Source organism: Calliopsis andreniformis, chromosome 9 (assembly GCF_051401765.1).
Source record: "Calliopsis andreniformis isolate RMS-2024a chromosome 9, iyCalAndr_principal, whole genome shotgun sequence".
Taxonomy (NCBI): domain Eukaryota; kingdom Metazoa; phylum Arthropoda; class Insecta; order Hymenoptera; family Andrenidae; genus Calliopsis; species Calliopsis andreniformis.
The window spans coordinates 8,506,724-8,533,892 of record NC_135070.1 but is presented as its reverse complement, the minus strand read 5'-3'; the positions used below and the strand labels follow the sequence as shown (position 1 = coordinate 8,533,892).

The following is a 27,169-nucleotide window of genomic DNA, read 5'->3' as shown; positions in this document are numbered from 1 at the left end:
AAATAAATATTATACATAATATTTCTGCTCATATTTTTAAACAAATTGTTACAACCTAAATAATAAAAACGTTTGTATGTGTGACATAAAATATACGATTAGATCCGCCTGTCATTCCTTATCGTTGACTATCAGACCATTGACATCCAGGTGGAGATTAGATAACGCATTCGGGCTTGTTTTAATGCCTACAGTATACAGTAAAATGTTATTATAGATCTATGCGCACCGGCGAATTAGCAGTCGATTCTTTTTTCATAACGAGAACGATACAATATACAAAGAATGTCACTGGCTAGACGTCTTCATCTTGACGATGTTGTCACGTCTTTCCCAGAATTGGGTCCTACAATCCCAGACGGTGGTTACTCATGGGTTGTCCTTTTCGGAGTGTTTCTAGTCCAGGTACGCCTAGAAATATAAATGACAAAGTCAACATAGACAGTTATTGCTAAAAACTACTTATACAGGGTATTTAGAATATTGTTTTTGAAGAATCTCTTACTAAACATTACATATGAATTATAAGTATAGCAACTTATAGGAATATAAAGTAAAAACAAATGTAAAATCATTTTTTTACAGGTATTATAATGTATAACCAATTGCGTTACGTTCAGCACTATTAAATTGATATATAATCATAAGTTACACAATTAATACTTCGATTTAAACGATTCGGGTAAGTATAGAATCTTTCCAACAATATCTTTCTAAACGCCCTGTATAATAACATCCTACATTATCACAATCATTTTCTTAAGACAGTTAATTTAATACCATATGCCCTTGCAGATGACCATTCCAAGTATATTATCAATGTATGGAATAGTACTAGGATATATAAGTGAAAGTAAAGACATTCATTTTGATATATGGAATGAAAAAATTGTACTAACACCAATACTTTTCATTGCTTTTTGGAATTTAGCAGGCATGTTAACTCTGTTCTCTACTGTTCACTACAAAATAAATTCATAAGACTTTATGAGTTATCTCTAGTTGAATTTAAAATACTCGTATCTTTTTTTAGATCCTTGGACCAGGATGATCGTAAACATAGCACCAGTTCCCCGCTTGGTAGGAATAATAGGAGTATTTCTCTTGGCAGTTGGAATTATAGCAACAGGGTATCTTTCGACAGGCGGAGTTGGAGCCTATTTAGCTAGCAGCAGTGCGGGTGCAGTGATGGGTATAGGCGCCAGTTTTGTAACTCTGCTCAGCGATTATGTTCTGCGGAAATATTTCAGAAAGAAACTCTTATTTGCTTTGACACTGAGAAATATTGGCGTTTCACTTGGCCTTGTACTTATTCCAAGCATCACTAACTTGCTCTTGCACGAAGCAAAATTGAAGAATGGTGTCCTTCTGATGACTATTGTATTGATACCCACTGCTCTTGGAACATTGACTTTCAGATTGCCTTTTTCTCAGGAAACTCCTCCTTACAGGTTTTTTTCAATCTATATTTTAAAAAAGAACTAGACATGTGAATTGGAGTACAAAATATTGTCTCTTCATCTGCTTAAACAAAGCGGTGACGAAAGTTCAATATTTACAGTCTTCTCTTATCAACTGAAGAAGACACCGAACTTCCCATAAGAATCTCTCCAGATATTCCTAAGAGCACACATCAGGAGAGTCAGAATTATTTAGGAAGTTTCGATTGTGCGGAATCTGAAGAAAAGGTATACAGTGGAGGATTACTTAGCGAAGGAAATAATATGTACTCATATGAAGAACCAGATGAGAATATAGATCTATATGTAAATCCAGCTGTTCATTCGGACAGTAAATGGAAACACCAACTTCGACCCCTCAAGACATTCCGTTTCTGGGCTGCAACAATTGGTTGGGTTGGAATGAAAGTATTTACTCTATTTTTTTGGGTTTTGTTACCTGTTCTATCACATGGAATTGTAAGAAATTCTTACCTTTGTATGTTAGCGTCGGTTCTAGCTGGCTTTAGCACACTTTTACCGAGTCTCGCCAGTTACAAAGTATTACAAATCGCTAGTCAGAACAGAAGACTGTACTTTGGACTAGCGTCTTGGATCTGTGGTATTATCTTGATAGGCATGTGATGAGATTCATCTTCTACTAAATTTTTTCTACTTACAAAACAATCTTTACACTCTGATGATACGAAAGAAACTTGTTCGTTCGCAGGTTTGACCTATGCAACAAATTATATGTGGATTGTGATTTGTGCTTTATTAGGAGGCATCAGTATTGGCGTTTTATCAAGTTGCCAAGATTTAGCTTTATACGACGTTTTTGGTGCTGAAACAATGCGTTGTATTCATAAAGGATTTTCTACCATCGTGGGTCTATGTATACTGAGCTTCTGTTTCATACACAGTATGTTGTCGTAACAAAACTTTATTTTGTAAAAGAGTGAATTAAAAGATTGATTTACAAAAGACGCATTAAATGAAGCAAAGAAAATACAAAAGAATTTCTCTGATTACAGGTATAAAACTCTGTCTGAATATTTCGGCTCTGTTATTATTCCTCGGTGGATTCTATTGGATTTCATCGCCTATTATAAATTCGATTAAAGCTACGCGATACAGATCTCCTTCTACAGTAAATGGAACGAATAGAGATGAAAGATAGTTGAAATAATGTTACAGTGCAAACTATTTAAAAATATCGATGTTACAATATGTCTTAACTTAATGAAATTTACAAATATTTACGTCGATCACAATGATTAGTTTTATGAATTCATCTAAAAATAAGAATAGTATATAATATAAAATCGTAAAAATAGACATTTCTTAGAAATTAAAAAATAGGTTTTGAATACTCTCTACTGCAAAAAGTTTAAATATATAATCGTATTTTAAAATAGGATCTTGAATGATCTTCAATCATTTTTTACTGTATTATCCATACCTAACATACACACATACATATAAGTATATATTAACATATATATTAACATATATATATTAATATATGTATATATATATATATTGATATGATATCTTTAATAAAACAAGTATTCCTTTCAAGATTCATACAAATATAACTTCATTACGTACAGAGTGAATTATTCTAAACACGATAACAACCCTATTATTTTATACAAATAGAATATGTGTAAAATGCAAAGAAAAAATAAAAATATAAAATAATAAAATCGATATGTTACTCGGATCATTTGAGTGCTTTGAGATCGTAAAATTGGTCACTCTCAATAAATTTGAAACATATCTAACTGACAATTTTGAACCTTGGTTGTAAATTTACTTACAAGAAACACATGCTGGGAGACTTCTACAGTGAAATACAACAGTAGAGTTGCTCATAAGTTTATGGATGAGTATTCTAAATTTGCTACGTCTGCATTTTTCAAACTTTTATATACAAGTAAAAGGCAATGATTTAGATCAATTTTTAGTAATGCGTGTCATTTCCAAACTTGAAAGGCACTCTCATATGTAAAAGTTTAAAATATTGCTCTTTCACCATACTTTCAAAGAATCTATCACTTTACGTAACGATCTCTGTACAATTTTTATAAATATCACAAATTCTTCTTGCATTTAACACATCATTACCCTTATTATATTATTTGCATACTTTATCTCTTAATTCATCTCAACTATAAATAAACATTATATAATCACGATAATCAACAAATGGTCACTTCTCTTTGAAATAAATGATCAAGAAGCTAACTATAAAACAGCTTTCTACTTCACACTACCTATTTAATTTTATAATATTGCATTAAACATTGCTACACGTTGCGTTACAAACAAGGACAATCTAAAATGCTGATGATGAACAATTATGAGTGTATGATTTTACAATTAAAATATTCAGTTACCTACACACATTGTCCAACTACGTATATACACAAATATACTGAGCAATTGGTAAATCTCTAGATTGTAACATTCAAACTGACGAACTATTTTCCTAGTTCCTGCTTTTTAAATCACATTGAAGACACATTAAATGATTCAACTTGAATTCACAAATGCTGACAAAAAAAGTTTATATATCACCAAGCTCTGGGTCTTTATCTTTCGTCTTACTTGATCCTGCACTATCGGACGATTTCGAACAGGTACCATTAGGCATTCGATTGTACTGTTTATAACTACTAACCGGCCTTGGATTGTCCAATTGATCATATTCTGATTCATCATTATTCTGTTTTATTTCATCGTAAACATGTTCAATCTTTTTCCCATCCATTTCATCAATACTATGGTATACATTGAGATTTGGATTTCCCATGTCAGCGTCTCTGTTCTTTAGATCGTATCGATTATATGACCCTAAAAACAAATTGTTGACAAAATTACAGTTGTACAAAAGTATCTAAATATTTATAATATGTATATTTACCTTTACAATCGTCTTCATCGTCCGTGCAGCAATTTAATCCAAGCTTAGCTTTCTCATTATTTATTTTCTTACTTGTCCCAAGGTTATTTCTAAACTGGAAGTTGTTCAATAAGGTTGTTGTTCCATCGTCAAATTTGGAGGAGGAGCCTTGATACGCGTACACAGGATTGTCGAACTGAGTTTGTTCTGTAGCACACGTATAAATAGTAATCATTTTCAAGAATTCATTGTCAATATCAAATAGAGATCGAATTAACAATTACCAGGAGGAGATGGAGGATCGGCTATATACTGCACTTGTGCAATTTCATTCTTCAGATCTGCGACCCTACGTCGATGGTATATCCAACCAATTAAAGTCATAGCAACAACTACGATAGCGGCAAATAAAACTCCTGCAACTATACTGCCATATCCGGTTTCATCTTTTTGTTGAATATTGCGTGAAAATATTTCTTCGTCACAATTTGGACCTGAAAAATGTTACTTTTGCATTATTGATTGTAATTTGGTTAGTAATTACGTGGAACCTAGAATTTATCTATTTTCAGGCTTTTACAGTAATAATATAATAACATAATTTCGAGTATGGTGTATAATTACCTCCGTATCCGTGTTTGCAAATGCAGCCGTCCGCAGGATGACACACGAAGAAATCATTTTTACAGTCACAAGGTTCCATACAGTGATCACCATAGTAGCCTTCTGGACAAACTATAGGGAAAGGTGAAGGCCGATTAATAATCATATAATGTGTTAATTTCTTAGCTAAAGCTTTAGAAGCAGTTTCTTTTCACTCACTCTCAGTGCATTTAGTGCCGGTCCAGCCAGGAGCACAACGACAGTGACCATCGTTGGATCTGCATTTACCTCCATGTTGACACGTACAATGTTGAGTGCAATTTATACCATATGTTCCATCAGGACAGGGTGTTTGGCAATATTCGCCCTTCCAGCCAGGTCGACATTGACACACGCCTGGAGTGGTAAATTATATGTAAAAAAAAAGTTCGAAAGAAATATCAGGTAAAGAAACAAGTTTTGTCGTTCTTGAAGTTACAGTAAGATCACTTGTATTTTTTAAATAAAATAAAGATTATTTACAAATTTCATATTTATAAAACCCAGAGTTTTTATTATAATGTAAGCAACCTTTTAACTTCTAAAGTGACAGAACTTTTTTCGTCGCTTAATAATATGAAGAGTTTACCTGTTACATGATGACATTCTCCACCATTTTTGCAACGACAGTGATTTGCACAATTCAATCCATAACGATCAGGTGGACATGGATGCTCGCACGTTAGACCCAAATACCCAGGACGACAAACGTATTCCCCAGTGACGTGATCACACGTCATATTACCTAAAGAAAAAATTATATATGTGTAGTATATGGAATATAAATTATGCATGGGAATTTTAGACTACAGTGGTATCTGATTTACTGTCTGCAATTTGAAACCATGTCTGGACTCTTATCTGGACAGATGACTTCTGAGAAGTCAATATAGCTATAAGTATCATAAGTATATTAAAAATTCTATGCAACTTACCACTTTCTTTTGAAGCTTAATATATTAGGAGCAAGAAATAAAAAATTGTGGAAAACCGCATTGCATTACTAGCCACTACCCGATAACATTTCATTACAAAATAGATGAAAAAGTTTATAAAAGTTATTTCTATACATGCAGAGAGCAAACTGTCTTAACTAATTTTTCAAACTGTCTAATTTAAATACGAAATGCAACACAATACAAAATATAAGATTACATTGCATATCAATTGTTAAAATTCAAATTTTATGTTAAGTATGTATATAGGATTACAATAATTACTTTGAAGGAACTGAATTGAGGATCCAATTTATTCCACCTTCATCTAGAATAAGATAAGTTATTCTTACCCTGCATTTTCTCTGGACATTTTTCTTTGCAACGAACACCGTACCAGCCTGTTTTACAAGGCTGAGAACAATCAGGACCCTCCCAACCTCTGGCACATATGCAAGTGCCTGTTTCTGGATCGCATGAGCTATTATTCATGCAGTTACACTGGGAATGACAGTCATCACCATAAAGGCCTTCTGGACACTTTGTCTCACAGCGGATTCCTGTTTTATATAATTAAAGTGAACAATTTTATCGAAGATCAAGTCGCCATCAAATAATATTGGGGGGTCATATGAAGGAAACACTATACACAGAAAATAGTGTAAACCTTCTGCAGTTGGAAAAAAGATAATACAAGCGTTTACATAATTCAAACATTAAAGCACCCTGGCGTCAGGCTACGAATGATTCGAAGAGCAAACTGTTAATATGTGTGTAAGGAAAGGACAGGTTCAAGCTTTCATATATGGCGATTGATCAACGAATCAAAGAGAAAAACAGACCTCGCCACTCTGGCTTACAGATGCAACGACCCGTGGCAGGATCGCAGTCCAAACTGTTATCTTCGTGGCAATCACAGGTTTGAGTACATCCAAGCCCGAAATATCCCTTTTCGCAACGATCCTGGCAAAATTCGCCGGTGAAACCAGTCGCACACGTGCACGTGCCTGCGTGTTTATAAAAACAATAATGTGTCTTGGTGCAAGTGCAATCGAAAAAAAATAGGAAGACTAAATGAAAAAGCTTACTCATAAAAAATGTGTGTGAACCAAACGAAATAAAAAAAATTTATGACTAAAATTTAAGTGTATCATTTTCTTTAAACATAAAATAAGAATTTTAGTGTATGTAAATTTTTTGTAAAATTAAAATGTCGTTTAATGGTAAGAATCGTTGCAACCAGCCACCTTACCATTTTGCGGATTGCAGGCGGCATTGTTAAAGCATTTGCACTTGCCCTCGCAGTTCTTGCCAAATGATTTGTCGTCGCAGGGACGATCACATGAAACACCAACCCATCCTAACAAAACGTAATAACAATTCATGCAAGAACGTATTTCTTTACTTCTTTATAGCTTTGCAAGATTAACTAATAACTGCGATTCCTAGGACCAACTTACCTTATAATGTTTATTTAATAAGATTTGTCTTTAATTACAATTTACGAATTAAGTATGAGGTGCAAATCTACAAATTTGCAAACAAGCTTACAAACACTACTGTTAGTCGTCAACTTTTACTTTTTTTCATGCAATTCAGGATCGTACAATGAGAAACTACATTAACAATCAATTAAACGATTACACACAATAATTAGATCTAATAGATAATCAAACAGTACGATCGCAAGATGCTGACTATACCAAAGTGATTTTTTTATGAATGTATAGTACCTTTGTAAACTCGTAAAGCTTACGTTGTTATACTTGATTAAGGATTGTTTAATCACTTGCGCTGCAAATTAATCAGCATGACCAATGCGTTAGACTGAGTTTCAAAATAAAATCATATGAATTATTAAGCCCCAACTCATATTTTTAAACTTTTATGAAGTCATAGTAAAAAGATATTAACAGAAAATTGAAAATTAACTGAATTCAATTTATGGCACGTCATTGTTAGTCGTAGTAAAAATAAATGACGATGTGCGTAGTCATTGTAGCGCAAGTGGTTAATTTTCATTCGTCGCGGTTTTTATAAACTCGTAATACAAAAATACAATTTATTACCTGCTGTACAGTTGCACCGTCCACTCTCGGGCGAGCAAGTAGCGCCATTCTTGCAGACACATTCTTGTGCACAATTTTCGCCATAAGTGTTCTCAGGGCATATTTCGCTACAATTCTCACCTCTGTATCCTGCAGCGCAGATACAGGTTCCATTTATGGGTGAACATTGCGCGTTATTTCTACAGTTGCAGTAGTTTTGGCAGCCCTTGCCATAAGTATAGAATGGACAAGGTCTAGCACAAGTGTCACCATCCCATCCAGCTTTGCACGAGCACTTTCCAGTCCAGGGATGACAGAGATCCGTGTTATCGCTATCACACTCGCATACCTGAACAGCATTCGTTTATATAAATCACTATTCACTTAAGAATTTTAGTAAAAATATAAAGTGAACATGTGGATTTACTTTTGCACAATTAGGTCCCCAAAATTCGTCCTTACAAACACGTTTACTGCACTTTTCACCCGTCCAACCAGGACTACATACACAAGAACCATTGGCTGGAAGACATGTTGCACCGTTTTCGCATGTACAGTTGCTGGTACAATTCAAACCAAACTTTCCTTCGGGACATATTTTCAGACACTGTCAAAAATTACGATCTTTAAAATGATTTTACAATTAAAATACATTCTGGATATCAAGCCCATTGAAGTGCGCGCCAATGTAAGAATATGTAAGCAGACTACAGAAATATTTACCTTTTCATCGTAGTACCCAGGTTTGCATTCACACTCTCCAGTTATATGATGGCATCCAGCTCCATTGTAGCAGTTACAAGTCTGAGAGCAGTTCTTGCCCCAGTAACCTTCTGGACAACGATTTGCACAGACTGAACCCTGTTATAGTTAAGAGAATTCAGTATGAATTATATATAAATGTGCAACATCATGTAAAAATTCTAATTTGAGTAAATATTTACAGTCCATCCAGGGGTACAGTAACATTCACCGGTTGTAGGATTGCAGGAGCCTTCATTCTGGCACTTGCACTCTGATTTGCATTCATCACCGTGTTTACCAGGGGGACAGAAATCATCACAGCTAGTGAAGTAATTATTGACACATGTTAATGTTTGTTCGTAACTTCTTTAACAGTTACGTAAGTAAGTGTACAGGATGACATTGAAATAGGTGGTTTTATTCTGATAACACATTCTATTCTTCCTAAGGATGAAAGATAGTCATTTAAACATAAGTGCAGATAATTTGTAAGTACTTCCTAAAATGTAGCATGTATCGGGTGTTGCCAAAAACTGAGATAGTGGAAAGATGTAAATAACATATAATATTGTATAGAAATAGAAGAAGACTGTTGATCAATTCCTACTTGTCTCATAATGTTTATTACATTCATCTCGTGTTACGTTTGTCCTTGGTTTTCCTTATTCCTACGCTAACAAAATAAAACCATCTATTCCAGTATCTGTCTATACATATAATATGTTTATAAAAGACTCACAGAGGTCCTGTGTAGCCAGGAGCGCAATGACACTCGCCAGAAATATGATGACAGCTTCCGCCGTTTCTACAACGGCATTCTTCGCCACAATCCTGTCCATAGTGATCTGGAGGACACGTTTTATCGCAGTAATCACCTGTCCACCCTCTAGTACACATGCACTTGCCATCGAACGGATCGCAACTAGCTCCATTCTGGCACATACAGGTCATTTCACAAGATTTGCCCCATTTTTCTCGTGGACATTCTGTTGAAACATTAAATATAGAAGATTTCTCATCAATTTCCTCTGTATCAGCATAGTCACAAAAAAAAAATAAATTCTGTGCTTACTGAAATCACACAATGGACCTCCATATCCCGATTCACACTTGCACACGTCTGGTGCTATACAAGTGCCGTGCACACAATCCTTGGAGCAGATGGGAATACAACGATTACCGTCATTGGTCTCCGTGTATCCTTTGCAACACTCTTCCACTGGCCTTTGCTTTGTTAATTCCTGATCAAGGAAATGATAATATCAAACATAGAGTTCTTTTCGTTGTTCATCGCTGTAAGGATTTTAATTTTAAGTTGTTCACCTGCTCTCTGTATACTGTTCTGAACACAACTTTGTATTTGGTGCATCTAGGCGGGAAGCTCAAGCACCAAGTAGTCTCCCGTACTGTATAAGGTTTCTGCTCCGATATCTTCACTGTTACCGTATACCTGACACGCCAAATAAGAATTAAACTCGAGCAATGGTGGTGCACAAAGACAAGAGAAATAGAGGAAAACTTTTTACAAATCAGTTTTACCCAATATTACTGAGAAAAATCGTAAGATTTTTAAAAGCAATTGAAGGTTTAACAAATTTGAATGTCTACTTTAATGTTTCACTTACGTTTCCTGCCTGGTACATATATTTGGGCCCTCAAGAGCGTTAGTCGTTCCCAGAGTCACAACAGCGGCTAACAACCATATCGTCAAAGCCATCCTGACTGATTGTTCCCGGAGTAAAAAACGAATATGTGTATTTATATCATATTTCTTTCTTTCTAAATGGCCTTGCAGGCTTCATAAGTCCCCGACGATCAACATCAGTTCGAACCTAAAAAGCAAATAGGTTCCTGAGCGTTACTAGTTGCGCACACTGTCTACCTTTCTCGAGAAGCAAAGACACTGGAATATATGTAAGATAAAGCCGCTGAAACGTGATATTAAGAAAATCACGTGGACTAAGATGACCTTGCAACATTCATCGACCTGTTCGAAGAAAAACTTCTTGGAATTAGACTCTGCACCGTGAGTTATATTGCATATTTATTAAAAAAGGAAAGCAGTTTGTAGAACTGCAGAAAGGCGGAACGAAGAGTAGATTTTAATGACTGATGACGCTGACTGTACCTGGTCTCGTGTGAAATTTAATTGTTATTCTTGAACTCCATAGTTTCCTGGAAGGTAATGACGTAACAATGCAAAATGAGTAACAATCTCGCAAAAATCATCACTTAAATTGAATAGGTAGTTTGAGGCAGCAAATAAAGACCGAAAAACGGGATTCTAGTGCTAATAATACATTCAATCCTTACCCTCCTTATCAGTGGCAAAAAAGATAATAAAAACCCCTCCAAGGAGCCAAAATCTTGCTGTAAACTTTACAGTAGTTTGAAGAAGGAAACAAATTCGGAACTTATTTCCTTCTTCACGTTGTATCGTGCTTTGGTCTCTATTCCTTTCTTAAAAGAACCAATTCAATTAAAAAATTCCTCACTTTCTTGAAAACAAGATAATATCATTCTACCTACATATACCTACTAATACGTACTAATCATTCAATGACAGCTAAATTTAAAATTATGTCATTGCAGCAAATATGGAACATGGATCACAGGATTATAAACGTGTTAATATCAGAATTTTTGAATTTGGTGCGTTAATCGTTGTAATTATCAATCGTGAAAGAACAAAAGGTTTGAAACAGACAAATGATAAGAAGAATTCTCGTTGAATTCGAAACGAATGTCAGCGACGATGAGTAGGCCGCAGACGTTTGCTCATATTACACGGTTCGTGTGTCGTGCGTCACGTGGAACGCACGTAGGAAAAAAAATTGCACGCGAGCACCGACAGTTGATTACTATTTCCGGATCACCGTCGTCTTCAATTCGACGAGTAGAAAGTTTAACGGCAAGCGACAACGGCTGTCCCACGCTAATCTAACGGAAGAATATGTAACGTGGATTGTTTGCAGCTTCGTAACAAAATTCAAACATTACGAAACTATTACGTGCATTTCGAATCTAAAAGTCTATTCAAAGAAGTAACAGAGGTAACTGCTCGATGACTTTGCATAATTTATAGCGGTACCATTCATGTTTCACTTACGAGCGAGTCCTTCTCTTACTCTACGTATGGAGGGAGGCAAAATCGTGAGGGGTTCTATTCTAAATTGCACTGCACTATAGTTTGTCCTAAAAATTTATTTATTTAAAAATTAGCTTGTGTAGGAAGTAAAACTTGATGTCATGTTTCGAATTATGTTTGACCTATTACGTGTATGGCTACGACATCCATTTTAATGTTTCCTTAAAATTTATCTTTGATCTAAACTACTTTGCGACTGTAGTTTCATGTAAGGCTATATATTCGTGTCTTTTTGAAGGAACACCTGGGTATTATAGAGAGGTGAAAAGTGAATTACTTGACCATTTTGTTATGCAATGTCTATTATTCGTTTCTTTGGAATTTTGCAGACTATGTTTTCAGAGTGTAGTAGATAATAGAGAAATTAGATACCAAAGATCATTATTAGACTGTGGATGTTTATGCAAATTCCTATTTTTATTAACAGAACTGGAGAAGTGAAACTTACTTAAAAATTAATTTCACTGTCAAATGTTATAAAGTTTATGTAACTTTCGATATTTTGCATATTTTGTATATTACACTATATCTACGAATAGTATACTTTCTTACATACTGAAACTTTTCAAAAGTTCGGTAATTCTCACCGCTATGGTTAATTAAGGCCCTGCTGTAAAATGAAACAAAAAATATAGGTATTCTTCAGGAGGACAGAACCCACAATAAAACAATTCATGAAAAATGCAACAAAAGCCTCCCCCATTCTGGCTCTAATAATCCCCAAAAAGGTCCAATTTATGACACCCACCAATGTCGACTGCTTTCTCTTTCCGAGTTTCACAGTAAAGAACAGCTATACAAGTGACCAGTTAAGGGATAGACCAAGGTACAGTTAAAGTCATATTTCCTACATACTTAAGGGGGAAATTTATTGTTCTGTTCATGGAAAAAAAATCTTAAAGAAATCTACAAATATGCATCGAATGAATCGACATAAGTCCTTTAAAGAAAGAATCTCTTTATCGATTTGAATCGATTTAAAAAATCAATTTCTTTACAATTTTTTACCAATACAAAAAGAAATTCCTCCCTTACAGAGCTTAAGAGAATAGGACCATTCAAGCTCGAATTTGCACAGTCAATTAATTATTAACACGATAGCGCCATGATTAATGATTCACGCACGAGCAGCTGTTCATAATCTACATATGCACGTACATCGAAACCGTTCGTTCAGCAAAAATCTGAATCATGAGTGTTAGCCACGACCTCGCGTTTTTGTCGCTAAGTGGCTTCAGAACTCCTGATTCATGCGCGAGCATGTGTAAATCGTGTATCGAATGACTCGTGAACGGAAGTAGCCAAGTCAATGAGAAGGATCACAGGATAAGGATAATCAGAGACGCTTGTTTTATAATTCTATTGACACAGCACAGGGTAGGTGATTCTCGTTAATCGATAAGATTAAGGTCCATTGTGAAACTGTAGATTATCTCGGGAATACTTCAAAGGTCATTATGATGAGTCAATAACGCTAACAAGACGACATATCAATGTTTGCATTCTTGCTGAAATTCATATCACATTGCAAATGTGAATCTTATATTACGTTTTTGAAAGTGTAAACGGTAAATTTGTAAGGATAATCTAAATGAAAAACCAATTAGTAAATCATTAATCAAATTTATGTACTGCATTTTGTACACGTTATTAACAGTCAGTCTAACTACTGCATAATTGGTATTGTAATAAAATTCATATTAAGGATAATGACCTGCATTTATTCCTTTAGAGAAACCTCATGGATATCAACCCTTAACTAAAGTGGTATATTAATATGTTCCTGTAATTATGAAAGTGGTCTAATTGTAAGTCTAAAAAGGTTGAATTTATCACCTATTTGGTATTGCAGCGATTCACTTTACAAAATAAGTGACAAATTTAACTTTTTTAGATTTTTACTTAGACCAACTTCATAATTAATGGGTTTTAGAAAACCTCCTTTTCATTCTCATCGTGTAATTCTCGATTCTATTTTGCATTTCATAAAATATTTAAAATACCTAGAATCTAGGACATTGACTCTAGGATACTTCTCGAACTTTCCCTATCAACTAATTGAATTCTCATTTATCTTTCTCATTTGAGACACGTCCATGATACGTGCAGTTATAATTCCTTCATTCCACAGTGACTGTTTTACGGGTACGCAAAGTTTGATCGACGTGTGCGAAGAATACAAATGGCGAAGAACGAAGAAGGAACTGAGTCTTCCGAGGCTTATTCAAGGCTACTTGCCCCGGATAAAGAATGTCGAGTGGTGCTTGAAATTCGCTCCACATTCGCGCCTCTCATCTTCCTAAGCTATTTTTCAGAACTCCCCATAGGAGGGCCTTTGATCATACGTGACCTATACCCGTCTTCTGATACTATGTGGGTGATGTCGCTATGTAACTACCCACATGTTTCTACCACCATACTCTTTCATCCGTTACTTGGGAACTTAGTTTCCGTGTTGACTTGAATTGCCCCCAATATTTTCTTGCCCTTCCTTAAAAAGCTTGTTTGAGTAATTTAGTGGATCATGAGAAGCACATTCAATACATTAAAGAGATACCTATTCCTTTTTGAAGGCTTTGATTAAGAGGAACAATTTTTTTCTTGAAGAATTGTACAATGCAATGAGTTGAAATTTTCTACTTGGATTTGTCTATAATTGGAGTATCTATATTTTGAAATTTATTTAATAACAATATTGTATAACAAATCTAATGTTTGAACTACAATAAATAGCCAGATTCGCTTAAACTATAGATCCCACTTATGAAGTCTATCTAATGTAAGTTTCTGATTGTAGAAAAATTCTATTTCAAACATTTCAAAATTCCATGCGCTATAGTTCTCATTTTCTTTCAAAATCGAGCCTCCTAATGAGAATATCCCTGCGATTAAATATCGCAATCGAATTTCAAATACTATCTCCTAAAGCGTTAACTAAAGATAAAGCATGTAATTAGTTTCTCGTATCTTATAACATGGAAACCTTGGAAAGCAAACTTTTACTCCTCGCCTTCCACTTGCCCAGTCATTCAGGCGCATCGTGACACACTCATCGCATTCTTTCATCGTTGCAACTGCAATCGAAGCCTTAACGCGCATGCTGTCCAGGTGTGCCGTGCGTATTTCAGGTTCTGGCGATCGGTTGATGTGCTTAAGCGGGCTGTTCTATTTCGCTTCATAAATAAACGCAGCGTAGAGAACGGGTTGAATTGACTCTTCCGGTGGTAACTCTGCTCCACTATGCCCATGGGCAGCCACCAAATTCATTCATCACGAGCGGCGAACGCCCATGAGCGTTTAGCGAAGATGACCAACATGTGAGGGCCAGTGTGACCCACGCAGAATATTCCAAAATATTGGAGTAGTAAGATACAAGGTATCTAAGGTACTATTTATGGGATAATTTTGTTGCAGAAAAATAGGTAAGAGAAACTAGAAAAACGTTTCAACTACTGTACAAGTTTGGATAAAAAAAATGTTAAATTAAAAGATCAAAGGCTCCTCTGTTAAGCACATAACTTAAGTAACAATAAATAATTAGTTCGAATTTTGTAGAATCTGAAGTGTTAAGACTTTACATACAAAGATAACAAAAATTTGGAGCCACTTAAAAAATAATTCGAAACCAGAAATCCTTGGAAATCTTAAAAAATTCCTCATTCTTCTTTAAAACTACAATTTTAAATTTCAACAATTTGTTGACTCTTGAAAATCTTGAATGTTTGAATCCCCAGCTCTTAAACTTTGAGGAGATCATTTGTTGGCTAGTTAATAGTTGGAAATTCAAACATTTTAGCTTCACAGGACCTTCAAAACGTCTAAAATTATATCATAAATACTCCTTATTAAAAATATTCAATCTCACGAATCTTAATTTTGAAAAATTTCTAACTTCAAGTTGTATATCTTTAAAGCTGTACTACAGTTTTACAATTTTCCAAAAAGCAAGGAACAGCATAGCTCTGATTTGAACAGATTCTACGCCAATGCGTACACTTGTGATAGCATTCGGTTTAACAGGAAAGGAAGACGCAGGGAGACGTGACCCTTTTCTCACCCTTTGTCGGGGCTGTTCCTGGTATACGAACTTAACACCGTTAGTCGTCCCGTCTGGTAATTCGTGCGTACGTTAATGTGCGTGTGTCACGACTCGTCTGGTTCTTATACCCATGTAGAACCTGCTCCATTAAAAGGTCTCCGCTAAGCTCCTTCTACCTGCACGAGAGACTTGTCTGACTCTGGGTGATCATTACGCTCGACTCTGTGTCGATCTCGTAAGGTGCAATGGCGCAGGCTCGACACGTTTCCAAATAACTCTGCATAATGAGCTTTATTCAAAATTGGGGTCACTGGCCGAGATTTCATGCGAGTTTTAAGGAATGCAGCATAGCACTTAGCGTGTCAATAATGAAATGTCTATAACGAGCTTGTTCAGCACAGCAGTACTGCTAATTTGAATTTTCGGGTGATCTCAGAGAAAGGACAGGAAACATTTTAAAAATCTAAATTTTCCAAACGCACAAAAATAATCTGAAAAATATATTGGTTGATAAGACGTCCAAACATACTTGGAGACCTACAAAAAATATGATATATGTTTTGTACAATCATCTAACAATATCTAAGATTCTATTAAAACCATCTAGATTTAAATCTAAAATCTGAATAGCATGTTCTAGCATCCAATCATAACTAAAATCACCTAGAATATGGATGTAAAACACCCAAATTGGCAACTCTGTGTGAGACCCGTTTAATCCTCAGCTTGTAGTAAAGTTGAGGACTACACGCTATACATGTTATAGTAAACGAACGTGCTGTTTCTCCGTGCAGACACAATTAATGCTATAGCGCGTATAACGAGTAACGACAAGGTGGGGGAGAGGAAACTCCTGAGAACATGTGCCCACTTGCAAATAGATCTGGTCCATAATGAGCTGCAAGATGCAGAACGCAAGGTTTTTGTTCCCAGAGTCTCTACTTTCATAAAATATTCACGTGTTCAATCTTTAAATGGTCAACTATTCTGGGTACTTTATTTAACTGAATGCACTTTGCTCTCTATTCCAAGGAATAATGACATTTTGTTGGATATAACTACGGTAGCTCGTCAACTGCCCATTTGCGTAACTAATTAATTAACCAGTCCCGAGCAAAACCGGATAAAGATGAATTAATGAGACGTATTCGAACTTATCCACTTTTCCTTGGCATATTCAACGATTTTTATTAAACGTAATCGTTAATCGAACACTTTTACTCGGTTAAATAACTTCGTTAAAGTAAAATAACTGAAACTAAATTTTATTATAGAAGAAACTTATAGATACCCACTGTCAATGAACTTACAGGGTGAGCCTAGTATCTATATCACCTGAATTCTCTTTAAACTATTTACTGTCTGAAAAAATATTTCAAACGAAAGTTATTTGGTGTCGAAGGTATGCTCCTTTTTGGTACGTTTTTCTTGATACTAAACAACTTTCGTTTGAAACATTTTCTTATGCAACAAATAGTTCAGGTGATACAATTACGAGGTTCACCCTGTATTACGAGAAAGTAGTCTATAAAACTTAATACAATGTTAGTTAATCATTTGCCTTTTAAACATTTAAGAAAAATAAAATTTGTATTTCTAATAGAAGAAAAGTGGGGCAAGAGGACTTTTAAAAGAAGTATCACATCGAAATCAATACAGCAGCCAGGCTCTGACCAAAATAAAAATATTTCCCCTTCTATCCAAGTGATCGTTTATTCTCTAATACTGACGTGACACGTGTGAACGCGAATAATCCATAAATCCATTTGAAATGCACGATCCCGCAAAAACAGAACATGCATCAGCACAAGCGGTGACAGAAAAAAAATGGGGTCCGACCCTTCGGCTTCGAACACCCTAAAGGGAGTTAATTCGTTTACGAGGGGAGAAGGCAAAGAAAACAGACTGTTTCAGGGTCGCTTGTGGTATACGCGCCACAAATGAGTTGAAATGAGTCAGAGGATGCAGGGCGAGTTTCGCGATAAAACGTTGCATCGAAATTATCATTTGTCCCCGCGGTATGTGCATCATTTGAATCCTCGTTTCTCGATGATCTCAGTTCTGATTCTCGAACAAAAGATGAGACGCTAGCAGTTATCAAAGAAGAGGGGAACACCTCCATCAGTCTTCTCTGAACTGATGAATTATCGCTTCGAAACGATCATTACCTCAAACTGAGGAAAATGGAGCAATTTGGTGGAACAAATTGAATGTTGGATACGAGGTACGTACATATCGTGTATGATAGAATTAAAGAGAAAAATGAGAATTTTTTAATCAAAAACGATAACCAAAAGTTCTATACAGAGTAATTCTTGAATTTTTTAGGAAAAACAAGAAACTATTTATGTACTTAGAAGAAGAATTGTGTATTCACAACAAGAGTAATTTTATCTAATGAAAGTTGTAAATCTAGGATTGTGTTTATTTGCAATAAATGATTTTCTTATTATTTAAATAAGTTGTAATTTATATTTCAAGAGTTCTTTGAAGAAATTGTAGAAATTGTTGAAGCTGTATTTAGCACACTCATTGATACCTATAAATTGTAACTCGAAAATCGAGTTTTTTATGAGTTATGTCATTTTACCTATACCGTATTACTGAATGTTTCACTTTCAGGACTCCGAAGGAGGAAGAAAAGCTGGTCGAAAATAAAATTTAATCTTGGTCGACGGTCCACAGTTTTAAAACTGTCTTATCTAATCACCACCGCCTGCAGGGTGTGACAAAGTGAAAACATGATCTGCTTATCATTAGAGGGGATTATAGATAAAAACGGCGGGGTTAGATAACATCCATAGGAACTATCGTTATTCATGATTTCAGCGATTAGTGATTTGTGTAAATATTACGAGTGCAAGAGTATCCCTTACGTAAATAGTAATAGTAGTTGAGCAGTGAGAGATTACGTTCGTTCATGGTAAATTTATGTTTGAATACATAACATACACTCGTATGATACGAATCGTATCCCTCTATCATTGCTCCGATTAAGGACACAGGATCGTGTGGACTTGACGTAAATATAAACCCAGTGCGTGGGACGATGCGTTTACTATGCAAGAGTATAACGATTCCTGCGTAGCTGAGCAACAGAACAGAACAGCACTTCTCAAATTAGGATCTATAAATTACTACTAACGAGCCATGAACTTAATTTTACACATAGCGAAAGGGGTTACAAAGTGTTCTCGACAGTAGGTACGAACATGAAAAATTTTCAAGCGTGATTCAGCGTGCTAAAATAAGACAAAAATGAAAAATAACAACATTGCATTTTATTCTATGCTTCGTTTCCTTTCTAATCACTTGTTGTCTTAAATTAATAGCAACTTTCCCTATTTTAGGATACTGATTTCACATATTCAAATTTTGACTTCATGTCGTCGATTACCTTAGTGCAATAAAAGTATTTCTTATTGCTACTATTACTTATCTAATCCAACAAAAATGACAGTGTCGTGGCGTACTAGGGAAAAAATGATAGTTGCCCCATCGAGTTTCGACTCAGGCTTTCACTTGTGCCCCCGTGTTATGTAAGAAAAATCGCGTTTGCCGTGGTAGCGATTATCTGGTGAATAACTTCGACTACTACATATTTGGAACAGTGACGCACGTATCACTATTTGGAACGTAGGTTTTAATATTTTAGCGTTCATAATGTTTCTTAAGTTAATACAGTGTTACACATGGTGTTAGAATCTGTAGGTACAGAGGGTAGCATATAAATGTTATCGCGATTTTTAAACATTTCCCCTAATTTGATAAGAAAATGTTTCTAATAAAAGTTAGTCAGTAATCAATTGACAACAAACTGTAATAGTGAATATTGTCAAAACATTTTTTGTTTGATAAAAAATCAAGATCACCTCCATTTTTTTCTAATAGAATTGTATATTTATTATGCACCAATCTATGCATTTTTCTAAGGTATACTAATAAAGTATTAAATACATAAATTAGTACTTATTATTTAATCTAGTATCAGGAATAACACTAAGAATGTATTAGGGTACTCAGGTTGAAGATTGATTAATTTAGAATTTTTTCTCGAACGTCTTTATGCAAAACACTGTGCACTGTCGAGAAAAATGCAGGTAAAGCGAAATGCATTATCGGATTGCGAAAATGATCATTGTACTGGAATGTCAGAATAGACATATTTGCAAGATAGTAATAGATGCCTCATTGACTTTGCATAATCAATCATATTGCTGTAGATTTGATTACTTAATCGCATGCAAAACGAATTTCAATTGCATTCAGTTATCTATGAAGAAGATAATAGTTACCAGAATAATTAGTTGTAATCATTTTATAACTGAACCGAACTAATTATCTTTCTTTCGTTTTTTGAAGAGAAATAGCGGCTTCCATATATCATCAACAATTCTTCAATTCGCAAAGAACAATCGTAATTGACGTTCTTATGACGCACTTAAAACAAAACAAAAACAGTGGACGAGAAAGAAGCAAACGATTAACAGATACTCTGATAACTAAAAATGAGGAAGTCAGCTCTCTCGACGCATCCAGTTAAAGGATAGGAAATGCTTCATAAAAACTGAGTCGTGCAACGTGGCTGCGCAGTGGCCAATTGATGATACATAAATAAACGTTTGATGGTACTTTAGGCAACGCGTAGTAGGTATTAAAATGTACGAGGCATAGTTTGAGATAAGATTGTTCGAAAACAGAATTTTAGGGTTACTGATGGCACTGGTTCAATTTTACTTCATTCAATCAGAAAATCATGTAAGCGTGGGAGTATGTGCTTTGTAGGATGCAACTGCGGTAACAGCTTGCCGCAGTTTCTGCATCGATCGATCTACTATTTCCATGTAGCTCACGTGCAAGCTATCTCGAGAAGCCTTGCTCTAACTTGGCTATTGTCAAGATCACGTTCTACTTCGTCACAGATTGAATTGTTTGTATCTTTGGAAAGTTTCTTTTTTGGAAAAGTGTCATAGTATTGCAACTGTAAAGGCTCCTTCAAACTGGTCAAGTTACTTTCGAATTGAAACCACTTGAATTCAAGTAATTTTTAAACTTAAACCGCTTTAATTCAAATTACTTTAAAATTTAAACCACCTCAATTCAAGTTATTTTTGAATCCAAACTACTTGAATTTATATTACTTTTGAATTTAAACTACTTGAATTTGAAAGTACCTTGAATTCAAATATGTTGACTAATCTGAACAAACCTTAAAGCCCACACTTCCTGCAGGTAGTTTACTAGTAGCAACCCTATTATTATATAACCCGCATACATTCAATTCTGAACCTTTCTTTTTCATTTAAATTTATGTTTCAATTAACTTTACGACATTTCGTCCCGTGACATCTGCGTAATGTTCCTGATTCCATCGCAAACAACTTCAGAGTTACATCTAAATTCAAGGAATTAAAAGCTTCACACTCTTGTTTCTCATGTATCTTTATATAGAAGTCACTACAATGCGTTAAATGTTTCAAAAGGTATGAAAAAAAACATATAACAATTTCGTAACAATAGATTGACTACTATGTAACTTTTCTACATTCATGGTTTCTCTTTTATGCAAATGAATATCTATTATTTACAAATGAAGAACATTTTGTAACTCAATGATGCGATCATTATTTCTGTTCTAACATTTCTAACACTGCAATTGGAAAGCTTAAACAGTTACGAAAGCCGACTAGTTCTATTCATTAACCATATTAAATGCATTTACCGCGCTACAGCGATTATCGATGCAATTTTGTTTATTAAGATAATACAAAATAAAATACGAATAAAGATACATTTATATTACCAGCGAACTAAGCGCGAATTAAGCCAATGTTACACACACTAGCGAACAATTACAAACGATAAAACACTATCAATACGTGCTTCAACGGTGAAGTCGTTACGCTCAGCTCGTTGGTAGTATAAATGGACCTTAAAATAGGTATAATAGAACGTCGATTAAGCGAGTATAATTACCCATGATCTTTAATATCTAGGCTTTCAATTATTCACTGTATTAGCAACAAGAGTGCAGTAGAAGTTTGATTAAAACTCAACCATGATATAATAATCTGTAGCCTGCAGGAAGTGAAATATGTACCTATTAGCTATTAAGGATTTGATATAAAATTGAATCTGATGTTAATTGTGATAATTACGTTTTTACTTTTCAAAAGGACTCAATTAATCTAACGAACAATTTTCTTATTGAACCCTGCAATATGGAAAGGTAGCAATATTTGTAATAAACGTGGAAAAGATCCAAACATGGTCATTTTCATACTCTGGCATTCCATCAGGCCAGTGTCCTTTCCTCCCTACCTACAGCCTTTTACCAATGAAAATGAGAAGAACCGCTACTTTTGGAGATCGCCGCACAATGGACAGTCGAGGCACAAAAGTCCTACTCCGTACATGGGAGAAATGTTCGTGCATTGTTCGAAAAGTCGTAGGTAAAGGAACAAAGAGATTGCACGAAACAAAGACATGGAAATTCTTTTCATTCGATGACAATTGATACGAAAATAAGGGGAAACGATTTAGCCGGAAATTCTGGCTAATATTCTCTCTCCTTTTATCACAGCACAGTTTGACGTATTAGTATCAAATACGAGATCGTAAAATACCTAGTATTAGTATAAATATACTTTTTAAATTAATTATTTATTAGTCCCATATTTTTATTGCTACTAAAACACCTAAACTTTTAATGCAAAGTGATTCTTCTACTAAATACTTCGAATTGTGAAGACACATCATCGTCACTTTCATTGCAGTCTTCCTGTTCAACACGAGATTTTAAAATATTGCTAACGATATCTGTGCTAACTAAATTTACAATCTGAGCAAGAATCGGCATCGAGAATCGTAAACGAATACCACTAACAAACTCCATTCGATCGATTCATCTCATGTTATGGTTCGACTTCGCCAGAAAGGAGATCAATGATAGTCCCGTGAAATGCAAACGGGATATTAAGTGTAATTAGACAGAGGTACGCGCGGTGACTGGATTTTCCGAGAATGTTGTCGAGGGACGGCAAGGACGTTCGAGTAAGCGAAACCTCTTGCACTGGAATTCGCACAAATTTTTATACCTCATATTCGATACAGATATTTTCAGCGACGTGTGAACGCGTTGCTCGCGAAAGTTGTTCGCCAACGAAAATACTGTTTCACTGGAACAAAAGATTTCTCACTTACACTTTTCTTCCTTCGATTGAATGGCAAGCTACGTGGCTTTCATGGAGGCTCAGGTCAAGACTCGAGTTCAACGAGAAGTAATGAAAGGTCGTTTAAGGCTGTCGAAGGTCGTAAATTAATCTTTTGATTGTCAACGTTCTTTCTAACTATTATTCGTATTAATAAACGTGCTTTTTGTATCGCTTTAAAATGAAACAATTTTGATTTTATGAATTTTAGAATGAAATCAGGTAAAAATAAATAATGGATGTCCCGACAACTCTATTTATGTGAAATATTCTTGTCAGTTTAAATAATAAGCGAAATTATTATAGATACAAATATGTAGCTTTTAGTATGTTCTATATTTTATGCAAGAATTGACTTCATGTACGGTGACTCACGAAATTAAATACTAGCCTGAAACATTGTCAATTTTTAAACTACTGTAACTTCCTGAAAAGAAGTCGTACACTAATCTTCCTGGAGTCATTTGAAAGAATGAATACTCTACTTTCACATACCTAAGCTGAATTTCCACGATGATGTTTCTACACTAAAAAACAAATGGGGAAAGTGAAAATATTTTTACTGCAAAAAGAATTGCAAAAATAAAAACAACTCTAGTTTCCTGAACAATTTTTTCACGGCTAAATTCACCACATATTTAAAGATTAAAATCTTCTATTTATGAAAACCTTCATAAAAGTAGGTGTACGATTTTTGATATTGAAATATTCGATATCAAAAATTTATTTAGCACTTCATGTACCACACTAAATTCACTACAAAACTTTAGCATTTTCCTAGCTACAAATTTTTTAATAATAAGTTGACAGACTGTTCAACAGGTATCAGAAATTGTAAGGAGTAATCTACGTGTCAAAATAGAACAAAAATGAAGAAAAACGAAACTACGAACTTGGGGCTTCGTTTCAAAATTATTAATTATTGCAAAAACCTCTAAAATTTGCTTCAAACGTGTCCAATTTGATACAGCAAAGTCAGTAGAATAATTATAAAGTTAGACACATTTTACATGTTTTTTCAACAATTATAATAATAACTCAGAAACGAAGCCTGAAACGTAATTTCATCTATCTTCATTTTCGCCCTATTTAACACGTAGAATCACTCCTTAAATTTTCTGACACTTGTCGACGAACACCCTGTATAGGGAGTAATGTTGCACGAGAATTTGACGCCAGATACCTTCGTTCCACACGTGGGAACGCGGCTTAATGCGTCGTAATGCGACCGCGTAACTACGACCGGTCTTGCCGCACACAGGCAACAACCAATCTGACGACTGCGTTCATTGAACGATCCTCGCTGTACTAAACCCATACCGGTGAAACATGCCCCTTTTCTCCACGCGTTTCCTGTCATCGATGGCCCACGCAAGAGCAAAATCTTTCGTACTGGAACACTTACATGAGCTATTCATCTGCCGAATCGATTAACTCTGCAAAATAACAATACTTGTATTCATTTTAAACAAAAAGTTAAGTATCAGTCAAGTGCTTTCGAACCAAAGTTTCCAAAAATTCAATAAGTGGAGTAAATCACTTTGGCCTGTGAAAGGCTCGTATGTGCGTATTATATCGTCCATTTGTGATGATTTCGACGACTCATGGTTTTCCAAAAGATGAAATGTCGTCATTTAATGTAAATACAATTTTTCTGTACTAATGATTCACATGTTCAAACAATTTGAGCTTTTGCTTTAACTGAAGATTGTAAAGTAGAATTTACTGTTCTGGACACACATGTCCAAAGTGTAAGCAAAATGCAAGCAGTTTGAATTAAAGGATTTTTCCATTTAGAAGAATAAATATAAGATACAAATCCATAATACAGAATTGAGATTCAAACTATTGAGCGTTAATGTCTTGAAAATGGAAGTCGTTTTACCTCAAAATCATACATGTACATGCTATGTAAAATTAAAGAGAACATTTAACATCATAACCAAAACAATCATAGATCGTATTAATGAAAACTTCCCCTTCTGTACGAGATTAACGAATGATATTACAGCTTCTAAATACATATTGCTACTTGAATAAATCGCTCAATGATGCATAATGCATTGTAGAAAGCTTATCACTTGCTATAATAATACGATAATTTAATTCACGAATGCATTCGGATTTATGAGTATGAACGAATTGATGATATCGAAGCATCTTTTGTTAAGTTTGGATCTGTACAAGTGCATGTACAAAAATGCATACACATTGCGTAGATATGTTGTTAAAGTTCAGTTTCCATACGATTAATAAGTAAAGAATGACCTAGAAATGTTTACTGAGAAACAGAAATTTATTCTTCTACTGTGAACGATTAACTAGTACTGCCAACGAATAAACTGATCATATCTCTGATTGCTATATATCATGGTTTTATTTATAAACTTATAGGTTAAAAAATCGCGTGCAGATCGCAGATATGTAATATTAATTCAAGTTATCGTGACGAAGTGGAGTTGTCATTAGCAAAAAGTCAGAGTTTTTACAATAACGTTTATAAATCGATATTTCGATATTTCTTTCGATTTTCGATCGATTCTTATTGCCAACTTCAAAGAAAGCTTCGATGAAGTTTATTCATGATCCGTATCGATCGTGAAATCACACATATCGCCTAAGTAAATACGAAAAATATATCACAAATTCGTCGCAATTAATGACAGAAATATACTCAATGTGCTTCTTAACTAGTAAGAAATTAAAAATTTAGACATAACGTCCATATTTTCAAACAGGAAGCTAGCTTTTTAAATCACAGTTAGATGAAACCTGTTTGATTTCGAAGAGATGCGGAGAAAGAACGAAAACCTGTTGATCGATTAACATAGTCCAGATTTAACCCAACAATAAACAGTAAAATTGTATTATTATGTTTCACTATTCTCAATATTCTTTTAACCAGTAACACATCCAGAACGATTCCCTCTCCCAAAAGTAATAACATTAAAAAATATTATATAAAATTTTGAAAAATTTGTGAAGTACACACTTAATGTACTATAGACTCAAACAGAAATATTCAAACGCAAATTACAAGTAAATTTGAAATTTTCTAATCGTGTAAAAGGTTATAAAAAGTATGTGTATGTACTTTACACATTTCCCTCTTTTCCGAAGAGAAGCTTTTGAATCCGCCTCAGCTTTTAACACTAACAAAGCAATGAAACAGTGAGACCATGTTACAAAAACAAATGCAAGTAATTCGAAAACTTTCAAAACATTTCACCTGAGCTCACAAAGAAAGCAAGCACTGAGTACGCTTGGCCCCGTTCTAACAGTAAAATAAAGATCTGACTTCATCTCACCGCAGCAGCCACTACGCGACACTGTAAAACATATCCCTTCGTGTAAACGTTTCGTGGTATCGTTCCAATTCGTTAATCGCTTACTATTCGATCTAAATAGTTCTTCTCGATACACGATGGTACATTAATTCAAGATACGCCCGATAATCGTAACACCACGATTCAGATTACCTTACGTGACGACTTCATTCAGTGTCAACTAGATCGTACGCACGAGAAACTGAATTTAAGAGTGAAGATTTACATGTTCAAGATGTTACGATAGGGTATCACAACAGCGCGCAGCATCCTTTTCGAAATCAAGATCGAAACCAAAGATATTAAATTAATTAGCGGTACTCACTTTATGGTGGCTTGTCAGGTTGTAAACCAAATATGCACCAGTCACGTATACGCTGAAGAGAATGAGAAAAAAAATAGTAATTGGCACAAAATCAAAACACGACACGCACACCACGCTGCCCGACACTGAACTGAAGCCCAAGTGTTTTGTGATCAAACCAAACCTAATTGCGCTACCTGTTTGGTCACATGTAGTACCCTCTTGCGGTTACTCGTAGCATTATGTAAGAAAAGATCGGTAATACAGAAATTCCAAAAATTTAATTTGTCTGGTGGTAAGTTTGATTATTGAAAAATAGGGAGTAACAAAATTTTTTGACGATTTTATATGAATCGTTTCATCGAATTTATAGAATATCAATAATTATTGGTTTTTAAAACATTATTTTGTTTCTTTGTTATAAA

General features: G+C 34.8%; 2 protein-coding genes across 2 annotated transcripts; one reads left to right on the top strand and one right to left on the bottom strand.

Moving 5' to 3' along the window:
- The first annotated feature begins 285 nt into the window (after window positions 1-285).
- On the top strand, window positions 286-2,619 carry LOC143183345 (uncharacterized). Its single transcript, XM_076384871.1, has 6 exons — window positions 286-405; window positions 796-934; window positions 1,034-1,451; window positions 1,562-2,076; window positions 2,170-2,361; window positions 2,474-2,619. The coding sequence occupies exons 1-6, from the start codon at window positions 286-288 to the stop codon at window positions 2,617-2,619; spliced, it is 1,530 nt and encodes a 509-aa protein (XP_076240986.1).
- Drpr (multiple EGF like domains draper) lies at window positions 2,367-26,885 on the bottom strand. Its single transcript, XM_076384392.1, has 18 exons — window positions 26,766-26,885; window positions 10,342-10,548; window positions 10,040-10,166; window positions 9,789-9,957; window positions 9,456-9,702; window positions 8,917-9,037; window positions 8,696-8,833; window positions 8,400-8,579; window positions 7,994-8,321; window positions 7,177-7,284; window positions 6,767-6,931; window positions 6,278-6,484; window positions 5,579-5,734; window positions 5,170-5,346; window positions 4,972-5,082; window positions 4,632-4,841; window positions 4,369-4,554; window positions 2,367-4,298 (listed from the first exon to the last, which is right to left on the bottom strand). Exons 2-18 carry the CDS (start codon window positions 10,431-10,433, stop codon window positions 4,012-4,014), a joined length of 3,009 nt encoding a protein of 1,002 aa, XP_076240507.1. The 5' UTR covers window positions 10,434-10,548; window positions 26,766-26,885; the 3' UTR covers window positions 2,367-4,011.
- Window positions 26,886-27,169: the final 284 nt, after the last annotated feature.

What these genes read in the sequence shown, in the direction of transcription:
- LOC143183345 (XM_076384871.1), top strand. Translation starts at nt 286, where the DNA reads ATGTCACTGGCTAGACGTCTTCATCTTGACGATGTTGTCACGTCTTTC. An exon ending in CTGTGGTATTATCTTGATAG is followed by an intron (nt 2,077 to 2,169) that starts GCATGTGATGAG and finishes GTTCGTTCGCAG; the next exon opens with GTTTGACCTATGCAACAAAT. An exon ending in GAGCTTCTGTTTCATACACA is followed by an intron (nt 2,362 to 2,473) that starts GTATGTTGTCGT and finishes CTCTGATTACAG; the next exon opens with GTATAAAACTCTGTCTGAAT.
- Drpr (XM_076384392.1), bottom strand. Translation starts at nt 10,433, where the DNA reads ATGGCTTTGACGATATGGTTGTTAGCCGCTGTTGTGACTCTGGGAACG. An exon ending in ATATGTACCAGGCAGGAAAC is followed by an intron (nt 10,167 to 10,341) that starts GTAAGTGAAACA and finishes TTGGCGTGTCAG; the next exon opens with GTATACGGTAACAGTGAAGA. An exon ending in CTGGGTACTACGATGAAAAG is followed by an intron (nt 8,580 to 8,695) that starts GTAAATATTTCT and finishes AATTTTTGACAG; the next exon opens with TGTCTGAAAATATGTCCCGA.